This window comes from Sander vitreus, chromosome 8 (genome assembly GCF_031162955.1).
Source record: "Sander vitreus isolate 19-12246 chromosome 8, sanVit1, whole genome shotgun sequence".
Lineage (NCBI taxonomy): Eukaryota > Metazoa > Chordata > Actinopteri > Perciformes > Percidae > Sander > Sander vitreus.
In genome coordinates, this window is record NC_135862.1 from 26,426,405 (window position 1) to 26,452,484 (window position 26,080).

The 26,080-nt window shown below is 39.9% G+C and overlaps 2 protein-coding genes across 3 annotated transcripts in view; one reads left to right on the top strand and one right to left on the bottom strand.

The window, feature by feature from the left end:
* Positions 1–285: 285 nt before the first annotated feature.
* On the bottom strand, positions 286–8,296 carry cstpp1 (centriolar satellite-associated tubulin polyglutamylase complex regulator 1). The gene is made up of 9 exons (XM_078257681.1): positions 8,044–8,296; positions 7,719–7,821; positions 7,059–7,189; positions 6,621–6,705; positions 4,727–4,812; positions 4,156–4,372; positions 3,539–3,648; positions 2,658–2,721; positions 286–1,453 (listed from the first exon to the last, which is right to left on the bottom strand). The coding sequence occupies exons 1-9, from the start codon at positions 8,123–8,125 to the stop codon at positions 1,285–1,287; spliced, it is 1,047 nt and encodes a 348-aa protein (XP_078113807.1). The 5' UTR covers positions 8,126–8,296; the 3' UTR covers positions 286–1,284.
* A 2,049-nt stretch (positions 8,297–10,345) lies between these two features.
* The window catches only part of ckap5 (cytoskeleton associated protein 5), a 52,884-nt gene continuing 37,149 nt past the window's right edge, over positions 10,346–26,080 (top strand). For both annotated transcript variants that reach the window (XM_078257683.1, XM_078257684.1), the window contains exons 1-11: positions 10,346–10,458; positions 12,782–12,878; positions 13,947–14,140; positions 14,401–14,607; positions 15,800–15,971; positions 17,073–17,205; positions 17,316–17,416; positions 19,073–19,186; positions 20,271–20,375; positions 22,194–22,283; positions 24,284–24,448. In XM_078257683.1, the coding sequence (XP_078113809.1) occupies positions 12,822–12,878; positions 13,947–14,140; positions 14,401–14,607; positions 15,800–15,971; positions 17,073–17,205; positions 17,316–17,416; positions 19,073–19,186; positions 20,271–20,375; positions 22,194–22,283; positions 24,284–24,448 (1,338 nt within the window). In that variant the 5' untranslated portion in view covers positions 10,346–10,458; positions 12,782–12,821. The remainder of the gene's footprint in view (positions 10,459–12,781; positions 12,879–13,946; positions 14,141–14,400; positions 14,608–15,799; positions 15,972–17,072; positions 17,206–17,315; positions 17,417–19,072; positions 19,187–20,270; positions 20,376–22,193; positions 22,284–24,283; positions 24,449–26,080) is intronic.

Here is a 26,080-nt window from a genome sequence, read left to right on the forward strand (position 1 = left end):
AGCAGGGAAGGTCGGTCTAACGAAACATGTTTTTGACTGCATTAGGGGAAATGTAGGATCCAGTGTTTTTGGAGTGTGACCCATACCAGGGACTAAAAGTCAGGATATCTTGGACTCTGCTGCATCAATTTTTACCACATTGTTTTTTTTATCGTCTCTTGTATGGCCCCTAACTTAATAGAAGTGCAATACTAAGTTACTTGAAGATCCTATTCAAACCACAATAACATATCTCAGGGTCAGATATCAGTTAGGAGTGACCAACAGAAATCATCCAGATCAGGATTCACAGTTACATCTTTATTATTCAGAATGAGTGATTATATTCATTTGTGCCATATCACATTCGCATATGAAGCTTCATGTCATTCTTTTCACCAATAAAAAGGTAATAAATAACTTTAGTACACTGTAAATACAGTTTATGCTTGAGCTGTTCACTGAGTAGGTTATGAACAGGCAGGTAGAGGAAGAAACATTCCTTCAGAATTTCCTGTCATTGTGTTTAGAGTCCCTGTTCATTAACATGGTCAACACAACAGATTGAAAAACATCGAGGACACGTGTCTGTCATTGCAGTCAAAGTAGGACTTATTTTCATCCACAGAGTGTGATGAAAAGCTAATCAGTAAGGTTGGTTTGCTAACATCAAGTGCAGCTTTTTATGAAAAATCAAGCATTTACAGTCAATAATATGACTAATATGAGGTTTCTATCTGTTATTCCAGTCGCTCTGTAAAACCAGCAATTTAACCTGCCTTGTTTTGCTAAATAAAAGGAGCAGCTCACTTACGGTACAGTACCTAAAACTACTTCATTAGTTTAACCGATTTCATCCGATGTTTAAAGTGAATAAAATAGCCTTGTCTACTTACTGGAGTTCCACAACTAATGTTACTGAAGGGATTTAAACTTAAAATATTGCTCTCTCCCACCCAGCGCCATCTCTCTTAAAAGGTGCTGCTCCCAATGGACAATGTATTTGTGTGTGTGTAGGAGACAGTGGACCAAACCACTGTGAGACAAGGAAGCTCAAGATGTTTTGAAATTTAAAACGCAATTTTTTCCCCATTTGTATTATTTTACTACTTACACACTTACTTTTAATTATATATTACTACATTATTTACAATACACAGCTTGTTTTTTTAAGGATTTTAGGGGGGGGGGGGGGTAGGTCCTGACCCCCCCCCGATTTACGCCTATGCATTTACATAGCAAATAATGCCCATGTGTACCACACTGTGGAAGGTGACATGTCACAGACTGTTGAAAGGTTAGAGCTCAGTTTTCAGAGGAGTCGGTCTCTTCCGTGGAACCATCACTTTCCACCTCCATCTTCCTCCTGTGGTGGATGTTCCTTCTGGGGGAGGCCTTCCTCTGCACCTCCTTCAGCCCCCCCACTGCACTGCCACTGCTGTTGCTGCCAGGACTCACTGAGATCTGGGCAATTCTGGGCAGCACGGGACAAGGAAAGAGACATTAAGAGAAGATGGAAGAGAGGAAAAAAGAAAGCAAAAAAAGACAGGAAGACGGGGCGGCCGTGGCTCAGGACGTAGAGCAGTCGTCTACGGTTGCTACCAATTGAAACCACCAGGGATCCATGTGTCCTTATTGCTCCCGAACTGCCATCGGTGTGTGAATGTTGATCTATTGAGCACGTGGCACCTTATGTCATAGCCTCAGCCGCCAGTGTATCAGAGATGAGTCAGTGTAGTGTGAAGCGCTTTTGTCACGAATCCCCGGCCGTGACACTTGTATGTAAGTGATTGTGTTTGTTTTTCGTTTGTCTTTATCTGTAGTATGCTTGGTGTGTGTTCTGTCTATTCTGTGTTTGTGCGTCTTCCTCTGTCCCTCTCAGTCGTTTGGGGGCGTGCCTGGCCTTGGTTCTCCACACACCTGCGCTGAATCCTTTCACCACACCTGTACCTCATCCGCTCGTCTAGGCAGTACTTGAAGACATCCATTCGCCGCCAGATCGTGTATGTTACCCGCTACCAGCATATATCGTGTTTGATACCATCCTGTTGCTATCTGAAAACTCTTGCCTGAGTGTTTGTCTGCCACTGACTGTTTGCCTCTCTTTCTTAGTCGAGGAATCCCAGATCTCGGTCCCGGAGTCGCCGCCGCCATCCCACACCATCCAGTTCACCATTTTTTCGGATCAAGACCGACATTCAAGTCCACCAGCCAGCCATTCTCCGTGCCGGAACCTACCTGGACTCTTTCCCCCTCCCGCACCTGCCAACTCCGTCTGTTTGCACATTTCGGACCTGCTTCTGAGCTGCTTAACTCACACTCCTGGACCGATCTGCTTTTGGGTAAAATCACTGCTAACCTGACAGCTTTGAGTGGTCGCTAAGACTAGAAAAGCGCAATATAAATGCAGTCCAACAATAGAAGGATATGAGGAAAACAAAATGGGAATACAGCAAAAGGCCAGAAAAAAAAGCATGATAAAATATACTGGCTTGTTATGCTAGTCATCATGTGCAGTATACAGTATTCTGTATGTGATTGTTGATACAGGGGTGTGTGTGTGTGTGTGTGTGTGTGTGTGTGTGTGTGTGTGTGTGTGTGTGTGTGTGTGTGTGTGTGTGTGTGTGTGTGTGTGTGTGTGTGTGTGTGTGTGTGTGTGTGTGTGTGCATGCTCTCACAGTTTGTCTAGCTCCTGGTCCATCTCTGGGTCAATGAGCAACTCTGCCTTGCTGGGTAATGCTCCTGCAGAAAGAGGGACGAAAGAGAAGATGCAACTTCTTTTAAGCAGTATTAATGGATATTCCATGAATGTGTATTGAATCTAATTATTTGGTGTAATGTAAAAGGGGTCACTTGTGTTGACAAATCCAGGAGCTGTAGCGATAAGACACGATCAGACCGCATTTTATGGATTTATGCATAAATGTAGTCAACTCAAAAGGGTTCACTTTATTTTTCTTGGCACCGTATTATTTATTAACAATTTCCGGGAGCACCGTAATGTGGTCGAGCGAGCTAGAGAATGACTGAAGAGAGAGAGCGCCTAGAACAAAGCCGCGAATCAGAGAAATAAAAATGTTTTTGCCAATTCATCACTAGAAATGCAACTGTAGCAAGCATCTCACTAGCACGTTATCCACATTCATATTTAGACGCTACAAATTAAATCCAGCTACAAAAAAAGCATGAAAGTCGGAGGTTAGAACGGACGTACACAGAGTAGTTGCTATGGAGAATGAACTGGGCTTAACACTAAAACCCACCAAAATAATACAGGGTCCAACATAGATCAGGCCAGTAAATAGAAAACGGTGTTCGGCTTCTCTTCGTGGCGCCAGTGCACATTTTTCAATATTTACGAGCCACCAAGTCAATGCTCAAGCATGTCTCACAGCTCTGGTATGTAGTAATGTATACAAGTCATGTGTGATATCTGAATGGGTGTAATCATAAAGCAAACTGTGTACGCCTTTACACAAATCATACACATGTAATTGTAACATTTTATATGCAGTAGTGGTAGAAGTAGTAGTAGATTAATGAGTAATGTTAAACCTACCTATAGTTTGGTTGATGGTCTCATGTTTAGCCAGGCCCATTAGGAAGCTGTAGTAAGACACTTTGTTAAACTGTTCCAGTACTTCCCTCATACAGGACCTGGGAGGATAACTTCACACAGATACAAAAAAGTCAGCTAAAACACACACACACACACACACACACACACACACACACACACACCACACACACACCACACACAAGAACAAATAAGTGCTACAATTAGTGCTAAACACCACCAGTCCAATTTGTGTTCAGCTGCTGCATAGATGAGTGCTGGGCCACAGCCACTGGTGCCCCTGAAGGTGAACTTTCAACTTTTCAGTAGCCTTCTGGGAAGTTTAGTTAGCACCTTTTTGTCTAGTTATAATCATGTGTTATGATAGTAGTATGAATAGAATGGTTATGTGCGTTCCATGAAATAGGAAATTTCCCCACTTGTCGTCATATACAATCAATCTATTGGTTTGTATTTGTCACGTATGATTTCAAGGTTGTTGAAAATTGTATTTGCAATGGAAATTAGAAAAACATTGTTAAAAAAAAAAAATAATAATAATAGCAAGTCTCTAGAGGATGTCTGGTCCCAGTGAGTGAGGACTGGAATGTGTGTTTTACCTGTGCTTGAACCTGTCACAGAAGGCATCTATACACTGAGCCAGAGTGGACGGTTCCACTCCGTCCTGCTGCTGCTCCTCCTCCTCCTCCTTGTCGTTCTCCTCGGCAGCGGCAGAGGGGAGCTGCTCGATGGAGGTGGACGTGGGGACGATGACGGTGTTAGGACTCTTCCCTGCTAAGAGATCCTGGTAGATCACCAGCACGCTGTCCAGGAACTCTACAGACACACAGGATTACGGGCAGTTGGAAGTCCGTGGGTTAAATTCGGTTTTATTCAGCTTTTGGTTGGAAATGGGATTAGACTGCTAACATTGCCTTTCATCATAAATTCATTATTAGATATAAATGTGATATAACTCCATATTGTCCACTTCTGATAAGATGATTCCACCCTCAATATTGGTAGTTAATAGGATTCTGTTCTTATTTTCATATCTGATATCTGAACATAGAAATGTTTTGAATGTGTTTTCTATTGAGAAATATGCCAGTGATTAACACACCCATGTTAACAAACATTTACAGCCACACTGAGTGAACTGCCAACATGAAACAGTAGTTTCTATTGTACCTTGGTAGTAGAACTGTAGCTGGAAGGTATAAAGGAAATCAGAGAAAGACATCAGACAGTCGATGGCGTCGTCCATTAGAACAATTCTACAGGACAAGAAAAGAAAAGCAGATAACAACAGTTTACACCCGTCTTCTATCAACCAGTTAAGTCCAGTGGTGTACTGGTCGTTAAGGGACCCAACAATTTAAGAAGTAACACATGTCAAAGAAAAACCAGTATGCGCTTAAGAACCAAAGAATCGGAGGAGTGTGCAACATGAAAATACATTTAACTAGAGAGGATCACACCGGTCGCGATGCCACGGGTGAGGGCCCACTTCCCTACTTCCTACCATCCTACTTCCGGAGCCCTTGCTTGTACCTCATTTTCAAACTCGGCCTTCGTTTTTATGTAAATTACACCACTGGAAAGGTTCGTGATTGTATCTTGCACGGTTTTCAGGCCAGGGGCGTAAAGTATGTGTGTGTTTGTTCTTTATTTTCTTTATTATCATTATTATTGCAATTTAACATGGCCATGACAGGTTGTTCATTTCAAGGAGACATTCTTACATTGAACGTATTGACACCACTAACAAACACTAATACAATAAAAATAAAAAATAAAATAAAAAAAGAAGAACAGAAAAAGGATGATCACACACAAAGGTAAGGGAGTGACCACTGTCTACAAAACCATCACTGCAGTATGGTTAACACTACTGCCTCATACATTACGGAACTTCCATACATATCCACAAATAAGTAAAATAAAATAAATAAATCAAATATAAAGCATGTCTCTACTCATTCTACTGGGAGTCAGGCAATGTGATTTGTTCCCTAACATCATTTTTTTTTTTTTTTAATTTTATTTATTCGGGACAGTGCACATTAATGAACAATCTAACATTTCTGTACAGACTGTAAATGAGCCAGGTTATAGCATAAATGCTCATTTTCACCTGTAGTCCCGAATCTAATCTAATAATCTAAGAAAGGTCCCCATATCTTATTATATTTATTTGCTGATCCTTTCAAGGTGGTATACTCAGGTGTAATACCAAATAACCCAGTTACAGAGCAGGGTGAGATTGACTGTCCACTGCTGCAATTTTTTTAACATTACATAAAGATAGCAAACACCAGGAAAACGCAGAGCAGAGCCAGCCCCTGACTTCAGGACAGCTGCAGCTGCAACGAGGAATGGTAAGCTTGCTAGCGACTTTGTTTATTAATGTTGTTGTTAAGTGTTTGTTAGCTTGTTAGCGTTAACAGTTAGCTAACGTTAGCCTGTTTAATGTTAACGGTACCATTACAGCACCCTTTCCCAACCACACGCATTTCGATATTCTGCCGTGATTTGGATCTACACACCTGTAAAGTATGACTGCATTTTGCATGGTTGCGACACTATAAATCATACATTCGACACGTGCCATGACTATAAAAAGCGCTGCCTATAGTCTGTCTGCGTTGGATTTCAAAACACATACAAAGTAAAAGCTGGTAAAAATATTGGTCTTTAAATGTGAAGGGCATGAGGAGAGAACATCCCTCACACAGTGACTGAAAGATTATATTTTCTTGTTAGGCCTGTTGTAACATATAGCACTGTCATGTACAGTATATACAATGTAACTACATGATGAAGACTGCACTGTACTTTTAATACTGCACTAATGAACATCCTATTTGCTCTACAGTATGTACCTCATACTAATCCTCATAGGTAACTGAACAGACTTTCACAGCATGCAATGTTAAAGTTGTGGTAACCAAACAAACAAAGGTGTAACCTCTCAGGATTAGCAAACAACAGTACAAAGAAATCCTGTTCAAAAGAGTTGAAATAAAAAAAAAAAATGTATTGAAAGGGATGGGTGTAGTGTGTTGTCTGTTTGTGTACTGACCTGGCTGCACTCTGCAATATCTCCAAAGGGAAGTCTGGACACAATAACTGCAGCAGCGACCTGTACTCCAGCATGGACAGTAAGTCTGGAATACAACAAGAGAATAAAACTAACTTTAGTTACAGTACAGCATATACAACAGTGAAGCACTGATTTAAATGTTAAAGACAGTCAAACCAACCAGTCTAGCCAAATGGGTTTTTGTAAGTAAATGAATTAATATTTGGAAACTAATTTGACTACTACTACTAATGACTACTGACGTGACTTCCTATTAATAATTCACGTAACAGTCTGTAATAACTAGGACTTTGCAATGTGAGTCTTATAACATAAACCTAGCATTATATAGAGAAAGGGACAATTATGTAATGACTATTACAATCTAACTATAACCGAAACAGAAAACGTTTCCATTCTAATTACTCACTCACTCACCTCCATTCTTGCCAATCTGTCTGTAGCATCTCCAGAAGACTCTGATGAAGGAGGCTCTGTTATGAGGAGTGGCCCTGATGTAGTTATACTCTCGGAAGAGCACGTGGTTACTGTTCTTTACGCTGCTGAAACTACAAACACACACACACACACACACACACACACACACACACACACACACACACACAAATTACAAAAAAAGACGCAAAAATAAACCTCAAAAGTCCTGTCATCAGTCAGTTAAAGATCGTACACAAGATGCACTAACTTGTGTTTACCTCCATCAACCATCTCAGCTAGGATAGGATGACAGTAGACTGTGTAGACACGTCTCACTATAGATTATATTCACTGCATACTGTACATTCAGCACAAAAGCGTGAAACTGTCTCACTGGCTTTCTGCATTACAGACATTTGCAAAGGAAAAGGCTTTTATACACAGAAGTGTGTTAAGATGTACAATTGTGGGCAATTGTTTGGTAAACAAATGATCATATATTAGCACTACTTTAGAATATGCCTTTTCCAATGGCATATTTGTGGAGATATGTAATTTAAATATGTTTGTAGCCATCAGTCAAAACGTTTTCTGCTTTCCAGATCTACAGAACAACCCTACCTATACGTGACTGACTGTGATGTGTTCAGTGTAACATACTATTCTGCAAAGTAACGGATCACCCCGAACTGGGTGTACTCCTCTTTATGTTCCAGCAGCTGGGTCACTGCATCACTCAGGTAGAACAACACATTACTGTCCGCTGTGAGAGAAATAAATACACAATCACACACGTACGGATACAAAGACAGACTTAAAAACGATACCAGCTTAGTTGATAGTTTCAATAAATTAATTGACGATATACTGACGTGACAGAGCGATGATTAGCTAGACGACTGTTACATTAAAATATACACCAAAAAATGCGTTAGCTAAAGAGCTCAACTGTTAGCTAGCACTGCACAGCTAACACATAACCTACCAAGGTACTCGTCATCCGGGACGGTGGAATTAAAACGGTTCATTCTGGTCGCCCTTTCAGGAGATAATGTTGAAATTAACATGAATACACTTGGCGTGTGTGTAGCTCTGCTGGGCAAACTATCTAGCTAGCTATGTACAGAATTTAATACATGTAATTTCTGTAGCCTTGGGATTTTGCTAGCTATTATTGCACTGACTGCTGCTCCTAACCATAGGTCCTAACATGGTGGGCTTCCATGGAAACAGCAGGATGTTGTGAGTTACATAAATGAAATGCCCCCCGAACATTACAGCACGCAAAGGTTCCTTTGCTATTTTCTACACAAAAATAAAAATAAAAAGTATTATTATTATTATTATTATTATTATTATTATTATTATTTTATGCGTGACTTTCAGTGTGGCTTTATTATAAAATGAGCATTATCTTTGGGGCAATAATAATAATAATAATAATAATAATAAATTGAAGTGTCGAAATCATGAAATTGAAACGTGTTGTTTTTCACTTAAATACCTTGTTTGTGTTTTTATGCTTATCAGTCAGTGAAATGCTTGTTATACAGCCTCATATCCAGGTTTGCTTGCAATATGTTTTGTCTTTCTTATATCAAGTACAACAGTACTTCTCTTCGAAGCAAACCCACACTTGCCTGCTCAACATAGTGGGCAAACGAGAGCAAATCACCATTTACATCACTGTTCATTTCCTCTATCTGACTTGTGTGAGCTTTCAAAATATCTCTCTGCGGTACTGTCCTGACTTTCCATTTTAGTGTTGTTCTCCTGCAGTGCTTTATTACATTTCTCTAATTTACACTCTGCACAATCAGGCACTAATATTTTGCATAAAATCTCTTGGAGTGTTGCTGGTAGAGAAGGTTGAATGTAATGCCTATTTAATTCAAAAAAACTAAAATGGCTTTCTCTACTTGAGTGGTAAGCCTCTGTATAATCTGTGTCTTAGAAAAGAGTCTGTCTGTGTCCTGTGCTGCTATATTTAAATCAATATGTTTTCAGTAATTGAGTAGCTTGTGTATTGATCTATACGTTTGTTGTTGTAAAAAATATGTACTTAGATGAACAACCTGCAGACTAGTCAAATAGGTGTAAAGGCAATACATGAAATTAATCAATTTCTTCTTCTTCTTCTTCTTCTTCTTCTTCTTCTTCTTCTTCTTCTTCTTCTTCTTCTTTGTGGTTTATTGGCGGTTGGCAACAACAATTTGGTGCATTACCCATGGATGTATTAAGAGAACATTACCGCCCACCAACTGTGTGGATCAGAATGTCTGGTATTTACAATATTCATATTACATCATGTGTCTAGGATACTTTAATAGTAATCAATAACACATGTTTCGGAACTCTTTTGATATTCTGCCTTCTTTCTTCCTCATATTTCTAACAATATAGTATAACATGCTCTACTGTTTCTTCTTGTCACATCTACTACCTGTATTATGTTTACCTATTTTGAATAGTGTACTGTTTTGTCCAGTGTGTTAATATTACTGTCTCATCTCTCCTATTCCTTCCAACACACCTCATTTTCCTTCACACCTTTGTAAAAACCACCATCCTTTCCTCTCTTCCTACCATCAATGTTATATTTTATTTTTATTTTATATAGCCTCCTTTGCAACCAAATCATTTCATCTGAACCATGGAAATATTTTTATAGTTACAGGAATGGCTTAATTTTAGAGCAGCTAATCAAATCTCTTCCAATGATAAGCAATGCACGTGGTGGTCCAATCCGAAAAGAAATGTTATTCTTTGGGGGCGGGCCATAGTTCAAATGCAACCAATCAATGGCTTTGTCTATTGACAAATAGGAACGCCCTAAGGAGTAAACTGTATAATGCGTAAATGTGTAATGTGGATCCAACATAATGTGGGGTGTACTGCTGTTTACTAGTCTGTAATTAATGTGTAATGCAGTGAGACGTTATACAAAGTCTATGATTAAACACAAGAGGGATGTTTGTAGTCAGGGTGGTGCCGGTCTCCGCCCCTCCTCTGTCTCTCCGCCCTTGGAGGCATTTCAAAAAGCTGCAACAAGTTTGACATAGGCAGCAGTGATAGGACCGGAAATTGGTGCCGTTAAAATAAGAGCGCAAAATGTCTCAGTTGCACAGAAAGACATAAACAAACGAAACTGTATCCCGCAATGTTGATTTGCTTAACGTTACGTTTTCTACTACACAATATATGTTAATTAATTCGATACTTTGTATTAATCGAGAAACTTTCTAGCTGTCAGTTTTATTTAGAACCGGATGTTGTCTTCTGGGCGGCACTGGCAACGCTTGTAAAGCTCGGCTGAGCTTCTCTCTACACTAGTGATCCCATTATCATCCCCATCTAACTGGGCAGCCAGGATCGTATTGTTTCCTAGAGACGCAAACAGGTATCCCAGCGATATACAATTATTTTCTCATTTTAGTTAAATCTCGTATTTTAGTCTGAGCTAGCATGCTAGGTTGTTGTGTTACTGCAGCTGTCGTTGTGAACTGCGTTGTTAGGCCTGGCTGTGTGGCGGTTGGTGAAGGAGGTTAGCTCATAGCCTTGTTTCTAAGCAGCTAACGGCGGTTACCACCGCTAGCAATCAATAAGGTTTAGCTAGTTATGAACACCTGCTAAACGTAATACGTTTATACTACATATGCTAACAAGCTACATATGTTTGACGACACATATGTAGCTTGTGTGAGCTGCTTGTATTTTTTTGCTGTAACGTTAGCTACTTTAACCAGAATGAGCGGGTTAACGTGCTAACCTAGCAACTGCCACAGTCGTTGCTAAGTTCGCTAGTTAATGGCGCTCATCTGACTTACGTTAGCTAAGTTACTAACTAACGACAGCTAGATAATATGGTGACCAGTCCCAATCTAAGTAAACTGGAAACAGCATTGGTGACACCCATAGACTTTTTTTAAAATGGGTGACAACAACCAGTGGAATGGTTAGCTAGATGGTGGCACAGTTTGCAAGCGGTTGCTAACCTAATTGATTGTGAATGGGTATATTTAATGGTGCAGGCTGGTTTCTGATTGCACGCCCTCCTGAAGCCCCCCTGTGTTCATTCTTTATGCAGTTCAAAATTTCAGTCAGAATTCTGGCGGTTTACTGCCACCTCCCTCATGCACGCTCACATCGTTAACTGTCCTACTTGGGAAACACGATGTATAATTGGGATTAATTAGCTACAGCTGGGTGATATAGCAGATATATGTGGAAAGTTGTCGTCTGTGGTTTTGCTTATAACGTTAATGTTATTGTAGTCCAACGTAAATGTGGCGTGAACTAGCTAGATTGTTGTTGTATCAAAGTGGAGTGAACATGAATATTTTGCCTGCTTGGACATCATATCCACATTACTAATGAGTTTTCTTAGATTGTGTACACCCACCCATAGTTTAGATTGTGTATGTAAGCAACATGAGCAAAATGGCACACTGTCAATAACAAGGATTCTTTTTTACAGGAACTTTCAGGTTGGGTGTTAGTGAACCATGGTGGCTTAACAATAACAAACATGTCCTAAATTGAAATGTTTTTTTTAAGGATGTGTTGTTTGGTGGTATAAGATGCATGCAGTCTTTGAGTGTGACGCAATGACTCTTAAGAGGGTATCAAGTCACCTGTGCACCTGCCTTAATAAATAACCACGGTCACATTTAAATTAGCATATATTTTTTATGAAGTTAGGTGTTTTTTCCATTTAAAAGGTCTTCCAAAAAGTTTGTGTCACACGTTTGTAGCAAGTGTTGAGAACTTTTAAGGATACTATTGTAGATCAATATGCCGATTAAACTATTTGGAGCAAAAAAGTCTCTAAGTTTGCATTGCTTATGTGTAAGACTAGGCTCTAAGCTGACAGTTTTTTGCTGAGATGTGAGTGATGTCTTTAGAATGTTTATCAGACTGGGGTTGGATCAATATGAAATATGAACCCATAGCCCCTCCCTGAATGTGCATTAGACAATCGCATGCTTAAGCTTTCAAGTGAAAGTGAGTTGCATGTCAGTAAGTTGGTGACATTGCAACTGAAGAAATCACTTTACACAAACTCTTTTATTGACTATTATTTTTTTTGGTAAAGCATTATTACAGGACTTGAGATTAAATAGACTGTAACAGCAACTTAACCAGAGCCTTTTATTCTCAAGTAATGATGTTGGCCTCAAAAAATCCATTATGGGTTGGGCTCTAGTAGAAATCCCTGTGTTTGCTTGTTTCAACAATATGGACGTTGCTTTTATGTTCCACTTTTCCTTTTTAAATCACTTGACATAGTTTGAAAACCACTGATCTACATTACGTACATGCTGCAGATCGGTGAATAGGAAGTCTTCTATTACAGCAGCAGAATATGTTGTGTATTAAGCTGCACCCCCGTGGCAATTTGGAAAATGCAGTAAATGCTGGGCCAGTTGTGTGTATTTGTGTTTGTCTCAACACGATGGTTATTATTATTATTATTATTATTATTACAGTGTATTTTACTCCTGTGCAGTCCTAGTGTTGTTGAATGTCCCAAGATGAGGTGCGAGTGCGACGGCTGCAGCTGAAAAGCCATTTGTTTTCTGATTTTTAATTTGGGTTTTTGTTTTTAAGCCAGACACCAAGATTTCTGTGATACATGTTAGTGTTCACTTATTCCCCCCCAGCAGTAAACCACACATGAAACGCACCGACTGTCATTTTGTGTCAATAATGCTGTTTTCCAGTTGAGTACCTTTTGGGGAAGCCCACCCCCGAGCGGCCACCATGGGGGATGATAGCGAGTGGATAAAGCTTCCCATCGACCAGAAATGTGAACACAAGGTGACTCTCTGACTGACGTTTGTCCTCAATGAAATTCTCTGTAGTTCACTTCCGTTTCATTTGCTCATTTTAACAATAATTCCTTTAAGTCAATTACTGACAGGAAATGTCTCACCCACCTGGTAATCTTTCTTGCAATACAGACTTGCTTACCTTGTTTATTGGATCCTTATCCCCAAAAGGCTTTGAGTGTGGGATTAAACTAATACACACATCTAATCCAAGTCTTCCTAGTACCCTGTAAACCAAACGAGCAGGATGTCAGTTCTAATACAATGTACTGTAAGCATCTAATCAGGAACCGATGCCATATGATTATTGGTTATTTATAGTGTTTGGTTTTGCCTTGTCTCAAACAATGCCTTTGCGTCAGGCTCCTGAATGGCTGCTTGTCAGACTGCTTTATACAGTCCAGTATAGGCCTGGGCAGTATGGCCTCAAATTTACATGGTATAATTTTAAGCAAAGCTCACAGTTAGTTTGTTCTTAAAATGTCAATATAAATACTTCTGAAGAGGTAAAACGGGGATTAAAAATACTCTTAACTGTATTACTAGGACATATTTCACATAGTACAGAGTAGGGCTGTACCTGAATATTCAACTATTTGGATATTTTCTGTGAGAAGAGATTTCATTTTCAATTTTGGGATTCTCCATTTTTGACCTCTGGCGCCAGTGCTTAAAAATATTAGCGCCTATCCCTGATTATGCCGGCTAACGTAAACCCTGGCTACGTAGCATGTTTCGTTGCTCTGATTGGCTCTAGGTCTATCCAATTGCATGCAGAGGCATTTTGGTCTACGACCCCGTGGTAACACCCCTTGGAAATGGAAAATTAACTGAGAGGTTCCAGACTAATTTGCATTTGGTCTGTCGATGTCAGCACACAGGCCTCCATCTCCCCACTAGGAACTGGAAAGACGTTTGTGTGTCTGCGTAGTCATGCTTCTCCGTCTCCTTTTTCAAGAAAGATAAACCTATCCATGAATATCTAGTTTTGTGTTGACTTTGTATAGCCTACAGTTTTCTGTCCTTCACCCTGTTCTCTGTGACCATTGCTCTTTAGGTGTGGAAAGCCCGTCTGAATGGTTATGAAGAAGCTCTGAAGTTGTTCCAGAAGATAGGGGATGAGAAGAGTCCAGAGTGGGGGAAGTACCTGGGACTGATAAAGAAGTTTGTCACTGACTCTAATGCTGTGGCTCAGCTTAAAGGTCTGGAGGCTGCCCTGGCCTTCATTGAGAATGCCCATGTAGCTGGCAAGTAAGTAGTAGTTCCAACAAGAATATCATCTGGGGGCAACGTTGGTTGGGGCATGCTGTTCACTCATTCGCACCCAATCATTTAAAATGTCACATTTCATCCTTTAGGTGATGCATCGATGCTTTATTTTTCTTTCTTTCTTTTTTTACTGACCCTAAAAGTCCATGCAAGGCAACCCTGTTCATAAGATTATGCACATGACGATGTCCAGGCAGTGTGGTTCTGACAGGCTGGGTTTTTGTCAATGCCCTTTGCTACAGGACAGCAGGTGAGGTGGTGTCTGGCGTGGTGACCAAAGTGTTCAACCAGCCAAAGGCCCGCGCTAAGGAGCTAGGCACAGACATCTGTCTGATGTACATCGAGATAGAGAAGGCTGAGGTGGTTCAAGACGAGCTGCTCAAAGGAGTGGACAACAAGAACCCCAAGATTGTGGTGTCCTGCATCGAGACACTCAGGAAGGCTCTCAGGTCAGTGCTGCTTTCCCGGGTTAGAATGACCACACTAAGAAACCCTTAATGTAAACGCATTGGGGACTAGTTCAAATTAAGGTTGTCTACATTTTTTTTTTTTTTTTTTTTAAAGATATGCTATGTAGAGCACATATATTATCTTTAACAGTTCTAGTAGCTTTCTTTATCATTAAATGCAGATGTAAAGCGACCATCCCCAATGTTATTACATGTATGTTGTCTTTTGCTTTTTCATTTCCATGCAGTTAATAATAGCAAACTAGGTAGACAATAACAACAATCAAACAACCACACAATATTGTAGCTAGAGGCTACATCAAATTGCTTTTGGCTGGTGTTAACAAGGGACCGGTACAGAATAGGGGTGTGACGAGACACTCGGCACACGAGATTGGGTTCACGAGATAAGATTTGAACACTATTTTAAATAAAACTTCAATTAAGAAATATGACTGGAAAAATAGTCTTTACTCAGGGAACCAAGGTTACAACGTAACCAAGCGTTTCATTGCAGCAGTAGACAAACAAGGAAGTAGGCTGCTCTTGTATTGATTCATGACCATTGCACCTCTAGTACAGATACATTTTTAGCGTGTGTAAAATGTAGTTCACTCATTAAAATATAATACTAAAGTCAAAATACAGTTGAGAATAAACGGTCTGATGTTTGGAAAATAGGCTTGTTTGTCATCTTACCTTGAGTCACATGAGTTCAAATGGTGATGTTAATGTGGTGTTTATTTTTCACTGCAAAACATTAAAGATGAATGCAGCAAACTATATTATTTTACCTGGATGTAAAATAATGTAAACGTAACGTACTGATAAGATATTTGTCAATGGTACAGTTCTGTCCTGGTGTAACACAATGTTGTACTTTCATTTTCTCAGCCTATTATTCAGCCATAGGTTTTTCGGTCAAATTTTTCTTTAGTGGAATTGACAAGAATATTGCATATGTCTGATATCAGTTCATCATTTTAATGTTGTAGCCGTTTTCCCAGTACAGTTTGTCTCCTTGGATAGGGCAGTGCAGTGACCCTGTAGAAAAGCACCAACATTTGACCCCCTCCCTAACGAAAGCTGTTTATATCCATTTGATTATTGCTTGTCAAAAGAGCAGTCTTCTTTCTCTTGTCATTAACACTAGCCATTTGTCACCTCTCTGTCTGTCGTCATCTTTCCCTAGTGAGTTTGGATCCAAGATCATCACTTTGAAACCAATAGTGAAGATTTTATCCAAGCAGTTTGAGTCCAGGGAGAAGGCGGTAAGAGACGAAGTCAAGCTGCTTGCTGTAGAGATCTACAAATGGATCCGGGATGCTCTGAGACCACCACTGCAAAATATAACCTCTGTACAGGTGGGACACACTCATCACTGCACATTTGGGATGTCCCGATTACAGTATCGGATCGGAGCCGTTTTTTTATTTTTTAATAAAAGCTTATCGAGGATCGGCATTCACCCCGTTTACCTCACTCCGATCATGTACATCCACTTGTAGTGATCGCTGCCTTTGATCACACGCAGACTGCCTGAATGCCGGCACTTTCAAACCAAAATGGCGCAGCCACTCACCAGTATCCGTTCATAGTGTCTCGTCGCTTGCCAGCCCTTGGCAACCAGTAAAAAAAAAAAAAAAAAGTCTGTCTTTCTTAGTCACCCGTTTTTTTCACAGAAGCGGATTACTCCAATTCTCCACACTTCTTCCGTGATTTCACCAGGAGATGGCGCTTTCAGGCTGTCAACATTGACACCCGAGAAGAAAATCAAAGATTGATTATTAAGCGCAAGAGGCGTCACTAAGTTTAGTTTTTGTTGTCCAACGCGGAACTTAAAACTGTTTATTCTTTGGTTGGGGGTTTGCTGGGAGAGAATTGTTTTGGTGTTGAGGGAAAAGACTCACTTGCTAAATTAACAAGTTACGTGTGTGTATATGTAAAAGTGGCGTAGCGTTCTCACTTTTTATTCCACGTTTAGACGAGCGTTCTGGGGGATCTGCGTGCATATGGTGATGCAAAAGTGTGTGCGCGCACACACAAGCGACACACACACTTGCACAGTGCGTTTTTACCCTTTAGATGGGAACGTGACGGTGGAGCGTTTTTAAGATTTCCACTCTGGAGGGTGGTTTGACTTTTATGTGTTTTTGAGCCCCAAAAACGCTGTCGCCGTCTAAACGAAAGGCACATCTGCTAAAATATTTTTTACGTTTTCACCCGCGAGCGTATTCGTGTAAACGGGGCCTTAGATGTATTTTAGTTACTTTGCGTACTTAGTTATTTTTGTAAACAAAAAAAAAAACGATGTGCAGCTCTATTATCTGAGCAAATACAAGTATCTGATCGGCCGAAAGCTGATCGGGACATCCCTACTGCACATACTCGCACACCTTTTTTAGTGTTCAGGTTTCAGAATCAAGTTAAACTAAACAATGCTTGTTTGTTCTCTGTCCCTGCAGCTGAAGGAGCTGGAGGAGGAGTGGGTGAAGCTGCCTTCATCTCCTCCCAAGCAGACCAGGTTCTTGCGCTCACAGCAGGACTTGAAGGCCAAGTTTGAACAGCAACAAGCCCACACTGGAGACCAGTCTGATGGTAGGTTTAGCTAGGTAGCAAACTGCTAACCGATTTTATAAACGCTTTTCTTTGATGTTGTAGAGTCGCTGTCAATCGGGTGCCATCTCTTTTTCATGTTCTTCTTTCAGGAGATGATGAGGAGGAAACAGTGGCAGCAGTGGATCCTTATGAACTGCTGGAAGCCGTGGAGATTCTGTCCAAGATGCCCAAAGACTTCTACGACAAAATAGTACGTGTTTCTAACTATTAGGGGTGGGTGAAAAAACTGAAAATCGTATGCATCGTGATTCTTTTGCGAGGATTTTTAAAATTGATTCTTCTCCCTAGACACTGTTTTTTATTTATCTATTTTTACCAATAATTCAAGTTTGTTCCGTACCGCATACTTACATCCTTTCCGTTTCCAGCAAAACGGACCCAAAGCAATTCATGCAGAACCTACATGTTATGTACTTCTTTACCCCTTGTGTTGTCTTCCTGCAGCCATAGACTTGTTGTCCTTCCTGGTCAAAATGTGAATCTGGTGAACTTTTCCCAACGTTTTTGTCGCTTTTTCCTTTCTTTTTTTAAGAATTATTAGAATTTAAATGACATATCTAGAGATGCACCGATAGACCGGCCGGTGACCGGAATTGGCCGGTTTTCACGTGCTCGGCCATGACCGGCAGGTCAGTCTGACATATGCCGATTTCATGCCGGTCAATGCTACAATTGACTGACAACATAAGTTATACGAGTTACAGTTTTCAAGGACGCACGCACACACGGACGCGACAGCACAGTCTCCTTTTCCTTTCTCTCAACTTTTCCGCCGTGTGTCATGCGTACCCGGTGTGAAGCGCGTGTCCACGCTATTTTCACACGTGGGGAGCCTCGTGAATTAACCTGCAACATGTCAGCTGTTTGGAAATTCTTCAGCGTGTGTGCAGAAGTTTGCAGTATGTAACATCTGCAAGGAAAAAGTAGGGCATGGAGGGACGACACCAAAAACCAAAATCATTTTTTTTTTTGTTGGATATTGGATGTGAAAAGAAGGAAATGGTTCTTCCATAACACAACTTTAGATGTGTGTGAATTTCCCCACACCAGGAGTAATTTATATAGTTCTAGTTTATAGTGATCCATTATCTGTTCAAAATGTTCTGTGCAAAATCTTCTATTAAAGAAAAGATAGAAAATAAATATTTGTGTGTGCTGTAAAGAGGTTAGAAAAAATGAAATCGGAATCGGCCTAGAAAGTTGTAATCGGTGCATCTCTAATTATATCCCTAATTTTTAAGTTTCAAAAAAGCAGAAATTCTGAATTACTTTGACTACTAGTTAAGATCAGAGGATGTTGAGAATCACAGACGTGTTTTTTTGTTTTGTTTTTTTTGTCAAAGTTAAGTCAGGATACTGTTTTAAAACTTTATTTTTAGGGTTAGGGCTTTTTCAAATGCTAAGAATTTGAATAAAACACCCAAAATTCAATGGAAGTAATCATTAATTTCACCTGGGAAGAACATAGTACCGGGTACATCCATGCATCCAACTTCTTTTTGGACAATTTGGTTGAAATTGTATCTTGAAAGAATCAAATCGGGACGAAGCGTATCGTGCAAGCCCTACGAACGTCGACTTCTCAAAAAACCCTTTCAAAACCTTTTTTTTTGGGCTTTTCCGCCTTTCATTTTTGACAGGACAGCTAGGTGAGAGAGGGGGGAAGACACGCAGGAAATTTGTCACAGGTGGGATTCGAACCCTGGACCTCTGCATCGAGGCATAAACCTCTCAGTATATGTGCGCCTGCTCTACCACTGACCCAACCCCATCTGTAATTAAGCTTTTCTATGTGATGTAACACTAAATGTTGAAGTATGTGTCCTTGCTCTCTCTGTTTCTGCAGGAAGCTAAAAAGTGGCAGGAGAGGAAAGAAGCTCTGGAGGCTATAGAGGCTCTGACAAAGAACCCCAAACTAGAGAATGGAGACTATGGAGACCTTGTCAGAGCTCTGAAGAAGGTAAAGACTGAAGTACTTGTCATGTTTTCAGTTAGGCGGTCTTCTCTGGAGTTAGGTTAAAGAGTATTGGTCCGAATATAAGAAGTCTTTCTTTCTCCTGGAAACAGTGGGGTCGTCTTATATTTAGGGTCTAGACTTTCAGCTGTTCAAGTCGCAGAGGCTGGTTTCAGAACGTAATGGACGTCACCTGTTTCAACAGCCAATAGAGAAGTCAGCTGGTAAAGTCAGCTATAAACTATAGAAATGAAATGATCCATAAACCATTTCATTTTAATGTTACAAACAGCTGGTCGACATGGCAGAGTTTTAGACGGCGCCTCAACAACCGCCCGAAAGCACGGTAACGTTATATGGTCAAGAGAGACTGAAGAGAGAGACTGAAGAGAGAGAGAGAGCGCCCAGCGGCGTTGGAACAAAGCCGTGACTCGGAGAAATAAAATGTGCCGATTCATCACTAGAAGTGTAACTGTAGCAAGCATCTCACTATCACTAACGTTATCCACATTCATATTTAGACGCAACAAATGATGCATCCAGCTACAAAAAAAAGTCGGAAGTTAGAACGGAAGTACAAGGAGGCGTTGTCCTGGAGATGAAACACCGTCTAAAAATGCAAACGGCCCGAGAAAATCTTACCGTGGTCCTCAAAGCGGCCGCTTCTAAGAGATTGACAGGAGAGTGTGTGATTACGTGACCGAAAAACGGAATGATGGGACGCCCATTACCAGAGCAGTCATTCAGCTGAAGGCCTTGGAAATAGTTACCGTTAATTTAAATGGGACTCTTTCATCTAAAAAGATATTGAAAATATTATTTTACCTAAAGATGTTAAAAACAACAGCCTACCTTGTTTTTATTCAATGTGTTTTTATTAGAATTCTTTTCAAATAAAATGATTTTCTTTTATAAAACAGGATTTGGTCTTCAAAAAGTATTTTTATTTATTTATTTATTTATTTTGTCTTGAAAGTGGGCAGGTTGTCTTATAATCAGGGTCATCTTATGGTACCAGGGCTCTAACAAGACTTGGGTTTAGGGCGATCTGGTGACTCTACATAGTGCGCTCACTGGTTTTATGTTTCAGGTTGTGGGAAAAGATGCCAATGTGATGCTGGTGACGGTGGCAGCTAAATGTCTGGCTGCACTGGCCTCTGGTCTCAGGAAGAAGTTTGGAACATATGCAGGACAAGTAAGTTGAAGGAATGTGAATGAATGAATATTCTGACAGCAATTTTGCTACTTTTTGTGTGTAACGTTTTGAGTGTCTCAAAACGTCGTGGCAAAGGTTTGTATTAGCACCGAAAAGAGTGGGGTTGTTTTCATTTCTGTGAAGCTGTTCGGTATTATTGGCACATCAGCGCTGTCTGGTCCCACATGCTAGCCACAAAATTGCAATAGGATGTAGACGGCAGGGGCCAGATACATACAACTCTGTATTCCCTACTAAAACTGTATAGACAGAAATGTGCATTATTTTCGTCAGATTCATAAAGACACACGTATGCCTGATTCTGTTTTACATATCTCAATATGGCTGCACAATATTGTGTGTGTGTGTATTAGGGCTGAAAAATGTAATCTAATTACATACTCTGATTAATTAATCGCATACATAATTAACGGTGCCTGAACCGATACTTTTTAAGAAAGTAAAAAAAGAAATGAAGGGAAAAAAAAAAGGGTACTAAACAACAATTGGTGACATTAAAGAACGCCTTGTTTATTGCTAAGGCCATATGGTCAAAATTAAATGATTTAATAATAATGTATAACAATAACTAATTTCAGTAGTAAATTTCTGTTGAACCATCAGGTGGGAAAAGGACATTTACAATAACTTCAAATGCACCACGAGGCTGTAGTTTACCAGTTTCATTGAACGCACCGTCTGTGTTGTTTCTCCGACGGCAGCTACAGATTGTTACATCCCGGTGTTGAATCCTCTACAGTAAAACACAGTCACACTTTACACCGTTTAGCGTTAGCTGTCAGCATTTTAACCGTGTTTAATCCAGCTACTAGCTAGCGGTAGGCTAACGTTAGCTTCTGTTGAGTATAGTGTTAACTAGCGTCACATGCAGCGGTGTTTGTGTTTTAGAGCATCAGAGAGAAGTGCAGACATATCAGTGGCACCAGATTTCGGTAGCCAGGGTTGGCAGGAAGAAGATTTTTACAAGTAAATGTTCCAATTAATAATCCAAGCAGAACATTCTCGTCTCCCTCCTTCATTTTACAGTCCAATGGTGGCTAGAACGGCTCTGGGTCAAACGTCAATATGGAATGGATTAATCTGCGTTATTTTTTTGCAACGCGTTATTTTTTTCTCAGATTAATTAATAGAAATTAACGTGTTATTTTGACAGCCTGTGTGTGTGTGTGTGTGTGTGTGTGTGTATATATATATATATATATATATATATATATATATATAATATATATATATATATATATATATATATATATATATATATATATATATAAATAATATAAAAATTTTATTTATTTTTTCTCTTCGTGCAGCCCTAGTGTGTTGCTGATGTAACCGGTTAGGACTGGAAGTGGCGAGGAGGTCTTAAAAGTTATGGAAAGGGTCTTAAAAAGGTCTTTTTTAAAAGGTATTCCAACTACAGGATTCCTGCATATACCCTGGAGCTTTGAACTTAAAAATGAAATCATACAGGGCATCCTCTAGCTCAACTGGTAGAGCGTGCGTCCCATGTAGGCTCAGTCCTTGGCAGCGGCCTGGGTTCAAATCCGACCGAAGACCCTTTGCTGCATGTCATCCTCCGCTCTCTCTCCCATTTTCCTGTCTTTCTTCAGCTGTTCTAAATAAAGGAAAATGCCCTAATATATATTTGTATATAAAAAGGAGAGGTAATGCCACATTCAGGACATGAATTCAGTCAGTTACCGACACTGGTCCTGTGAAACGACAATTGAATGACAGTACTATTCCATGTTTCAAACTCATTGATAACCACTAAAGTAAAACACTGTGTGTATTTAGGTGGTTCCCACTATTCTGGAGAAGTTCAAGGAGAAGAAGCCTCAGGTTGTCCAGGCCCTGCAGGAGGCTATTGATGCCATCTTCCTCACTGTAAGTATAGTTCATAATTTGACTTTCTTGAATCATCCAATCAAAAGTTGAAGAGCAACCGTAATGGAGGATCTAGCTACTGTGACGAAAACAAGCTTTTGAGAAAAAGGCCAGAACACAGTCGGTGATAATGCTCCTCGATCTCTTTCCACCACTGGGGTGTGGTGCTTCGTTTGGATGTGTACCCCTGTTAAACGGGCCTGAACGTCGGGCTGAAAATCTGTACTCCTTGTTATCTGTACTTCCCCTTTGACTATGTCTGGGATGTTTTTGCTTTGTTATTTTCATGTTTGTTTGTTTTTGTTCTGGTTGCTACTGCTGTGAATATGTTACATTCCATTATGTGAAAACTCTGAACAAAGCCTCTCTCATCTGTTTATAAGTGGTACCCTTGTTACACTGTTTTCCTTCCTGAAGATGTATCTGCGTAAATATCTATCTTTCCTATCTACTCTGACATCATCAAAGTGAATGGAGCGATGAGTTAGAAAATGTATATTTTCTTGTGTGTCTCATTAAGCCTTTTGAACAAACTCAATTTCACTAAGGGACACACTGGAAAAAAAGAATCTCTTAAGTGCCAACGTGAAGTTTGTTGACATGCTTTTATTTAATCGAAAGTCAAATATTTTTGACTGTATTATTGCATGTCTCATATAGCTTTCTCCCTTACTCTTTGGTCGACATAAAGCCCTAAAAAGTCAGCAAGAAAGTTCCCTAGCCATCTTAGAGTTTAGCAAATCATGAAAAACAAAGCAACGGCAACCTGTTTCACAGCCTGAATATTAAAAAAAACTCTGGTTCTGTGGGATTTCTCCAAGTCTGCAACTCTGCCAAATTCTGCTTTTGAGTGTCGTGTAATAATAGTATAAAAACAGTTTCCTGTCTTTTTGGTTTGGCGCACAACTAGGCGGGAAAAAACTTACATTGCGATATTTTTTTCCCCCTGCGATATATATTGCGATATGAAAAAAGGACTTTTTACAAGAGGACATAAATAGCCCTATTTAGAAATACTAACTCATTCTCAACTACTGGGGTGATTTTGTAGGGGAGTGCATCTACAAAGAAAATAAAAAAGGAAATGTTCTTATGTGAACCAGTCTTTGTTGAACTTTAATGCTTTACAAAAACCAAAGCAAGTAAGCAATGTGATTACTCTTCTGAAGTGATTTTGGAGAGGGAAATTAGGAAGAAATACACTGGTTGACTGACATGACACCATTGTATTCATATATCAATCCAGGCTAAAGGGAATATTAATAATGCATGCATGTTGCTTCCTCTAAATGTCAGGCTGTGGTCGACTAGCGGGGCCTGCTTTGGTTGTTTTGATAAATTGATTAAAATGTATCATGATTGTTGTTTTGCTGTGCATGCAGAGCCTGCATGTCACACTCTTACAACAAACTGTGTGACCAAGAGCAGTTAAATCAGTGTAAATGACGTTATATCAGAAACGGACTGCTGTTACGTTTCCAGTGTCACAGCTCCGAAGCATAACGTTAGTTGGGACAGACGCCTAGTTTCTTTAGGTTAACTATGGTAGCTTTAGCCTGGCTGGTAGCAGCTTTCTGCGGTGAAAAATGGCCGGGAGACGTCGTGATTACGTTGCATTAATCGGGTGATTTAGTTTGTCTTTGCAGCGAACATAACACACTGACTACTGTAGCTTCACTACATGGAAAAGCATGTGCATCACACTGTGTCAGCGGCAGCTGTCGCTTACGTTACTTTTCTACACACGGGAGAGCCTCACTTCCCATAACAACCCAAAAGACATTGACAAACTATATTGTACAGCTTAATAAAATAATTCAGTGGAAGGAGCCTCTGATGCATATGTCTATATGCATGCAGATATGAAGAAAACAGTCCTACACATTTACAAAGGATCTTAAGTTATGTTTGATATCACTTGGCCCTTAAAACAAATTTTTGGACGTTATTATTTGACAACTTGTAATGTATTGATTTAATATGACATCATTTTTTTCCAGACCACTCTTCAGAACCTGTCGGAGGACATCCTGGCTGTGATGGACAATAAGAATCCCTCCATTAAGCAGCAGGCCTCTCTGTTTCTGGCCCGCTCCTTCAGACACTGCACACAGGCCACACTGCCCAAGAGCGTCCTCAAACCCTTCTGTGCTGCTCTCATCAAGGTACGCACACCCTAGGTGGAAATATGTTAACAGTATTACTACCTTCACCTTTTTGGTACTGCTGTACATGACGGTAAACAAATGTGTTGTTTCTTATAGCATGCCCTCTCAATATCGGACTGAAATGAAAGTTAAAGCTGCAGTGCGGAACTTTTGTCTACCACTTAGGCAGTGAGAATAATTATAAACACGGTCATGCTTCAGAAAAGTAGTGGGGTTCATAATAACGCAGCTTCGGTCAATGGTAGGGCTGGCCGATATGGACCAAAAATCATATCTGTGTTTTTCGGCTGAATGGAGATACGTGATAAATACCTTGGTATTTTCAACAAAGTGGGCTAAAGGTTCAGCGTTAAGTCAAAGACAGATGTGAGATGTAACAAGCATTTTTATTAAAACAGACAGGGTTTCCTTTCCTGTTGAAAATGTATATGGCTGCAACATGTGTAAATAAAAAATGTATCTAAAATAAATAACCTATATTAAATAAAAGGCCTTCTCTGAGAATTCTAAGCCGATTGTTGCTGTACAATTCTCTGGTGTATCAGTAATGTGTATAAACTACACTACAGACTGGATTCTTTAACAGAATGGTGGCTGACTCATGGACGAGACCAGCGTGGGTAAAATGCACATTGGCAGGTCACCGGCGTTGCCCGTCTTGTGTATGAAATGTCTGTATAGTCACTGCTTTGCATTTTTTAAGAACTGTTATAATCTGGTCATGGGTCACATCTCTCAAGCTCGCTCTTACTCATACAACTGAAGTTAAAGATGCATCCAGTAACTACTGTTCTTTTTCGCCGTGTGCGGCCGCAGAACGTTGCCAGCAGAAACGCTGGTACAATTACAGGTTTTCCTCTCCTGCTTAACAAAATATACAGCTTTGCAAATAACAATTAAAACTGTAGGCAACTGTTGCGCTGAGTCCTGTTCCAGGAGAGCCTGTGAGCGAGTGGGGGGGCGGAGTTGCACAAGTTGAGAGCGCGAGAGGAGCGATGCAATCACAGACACGGCTTTACAGAAGAAATGGCTTATGTAACGCGACATCGGACTATATCAATATAGACGTTATTCTCTAATTCCGTATCTCGTTTGAAAATGTATCGATATATAGCGCCCAGGCCTAGTCAATGGGATTATTTAAATAAAAGCTTCTAAGACTTTGTAGGAAAATTAAACATGGGACATTTTGGGTATTTTCTAAATTGATACAGGGAAAATGCTTGATTTTGAGTCTGTAGTCGACTTGTACTTAACTGAAATGTATCCGTAATTGTCAGGTCTTTTTCTTTCCTGCAACTCAAAATCAAAGAATAAAGTAATATCCCTCACAATTTAGTGATTTATTTTTATTTTTTATTTTTGAATATTTTTCCATATTTCATTCCATATTTTGTATATACTCTTAACATCTTATTTTGCAACATCATTATTATTATTATTATTATTATTATTATTATTTAACATTTTATGGCATTTACCATAAAGAATACGGGTTGTTAGCATTACAATGTTATGTATGTATGTATTTTTAATTCAGTTATTATTAATTAAATCAATTCATCGTCCGTCCCGTGGGGGTTCAGGGAATGGGAGAAAAACGTGCTCTGGTTTGTTGGCATTTCTTTA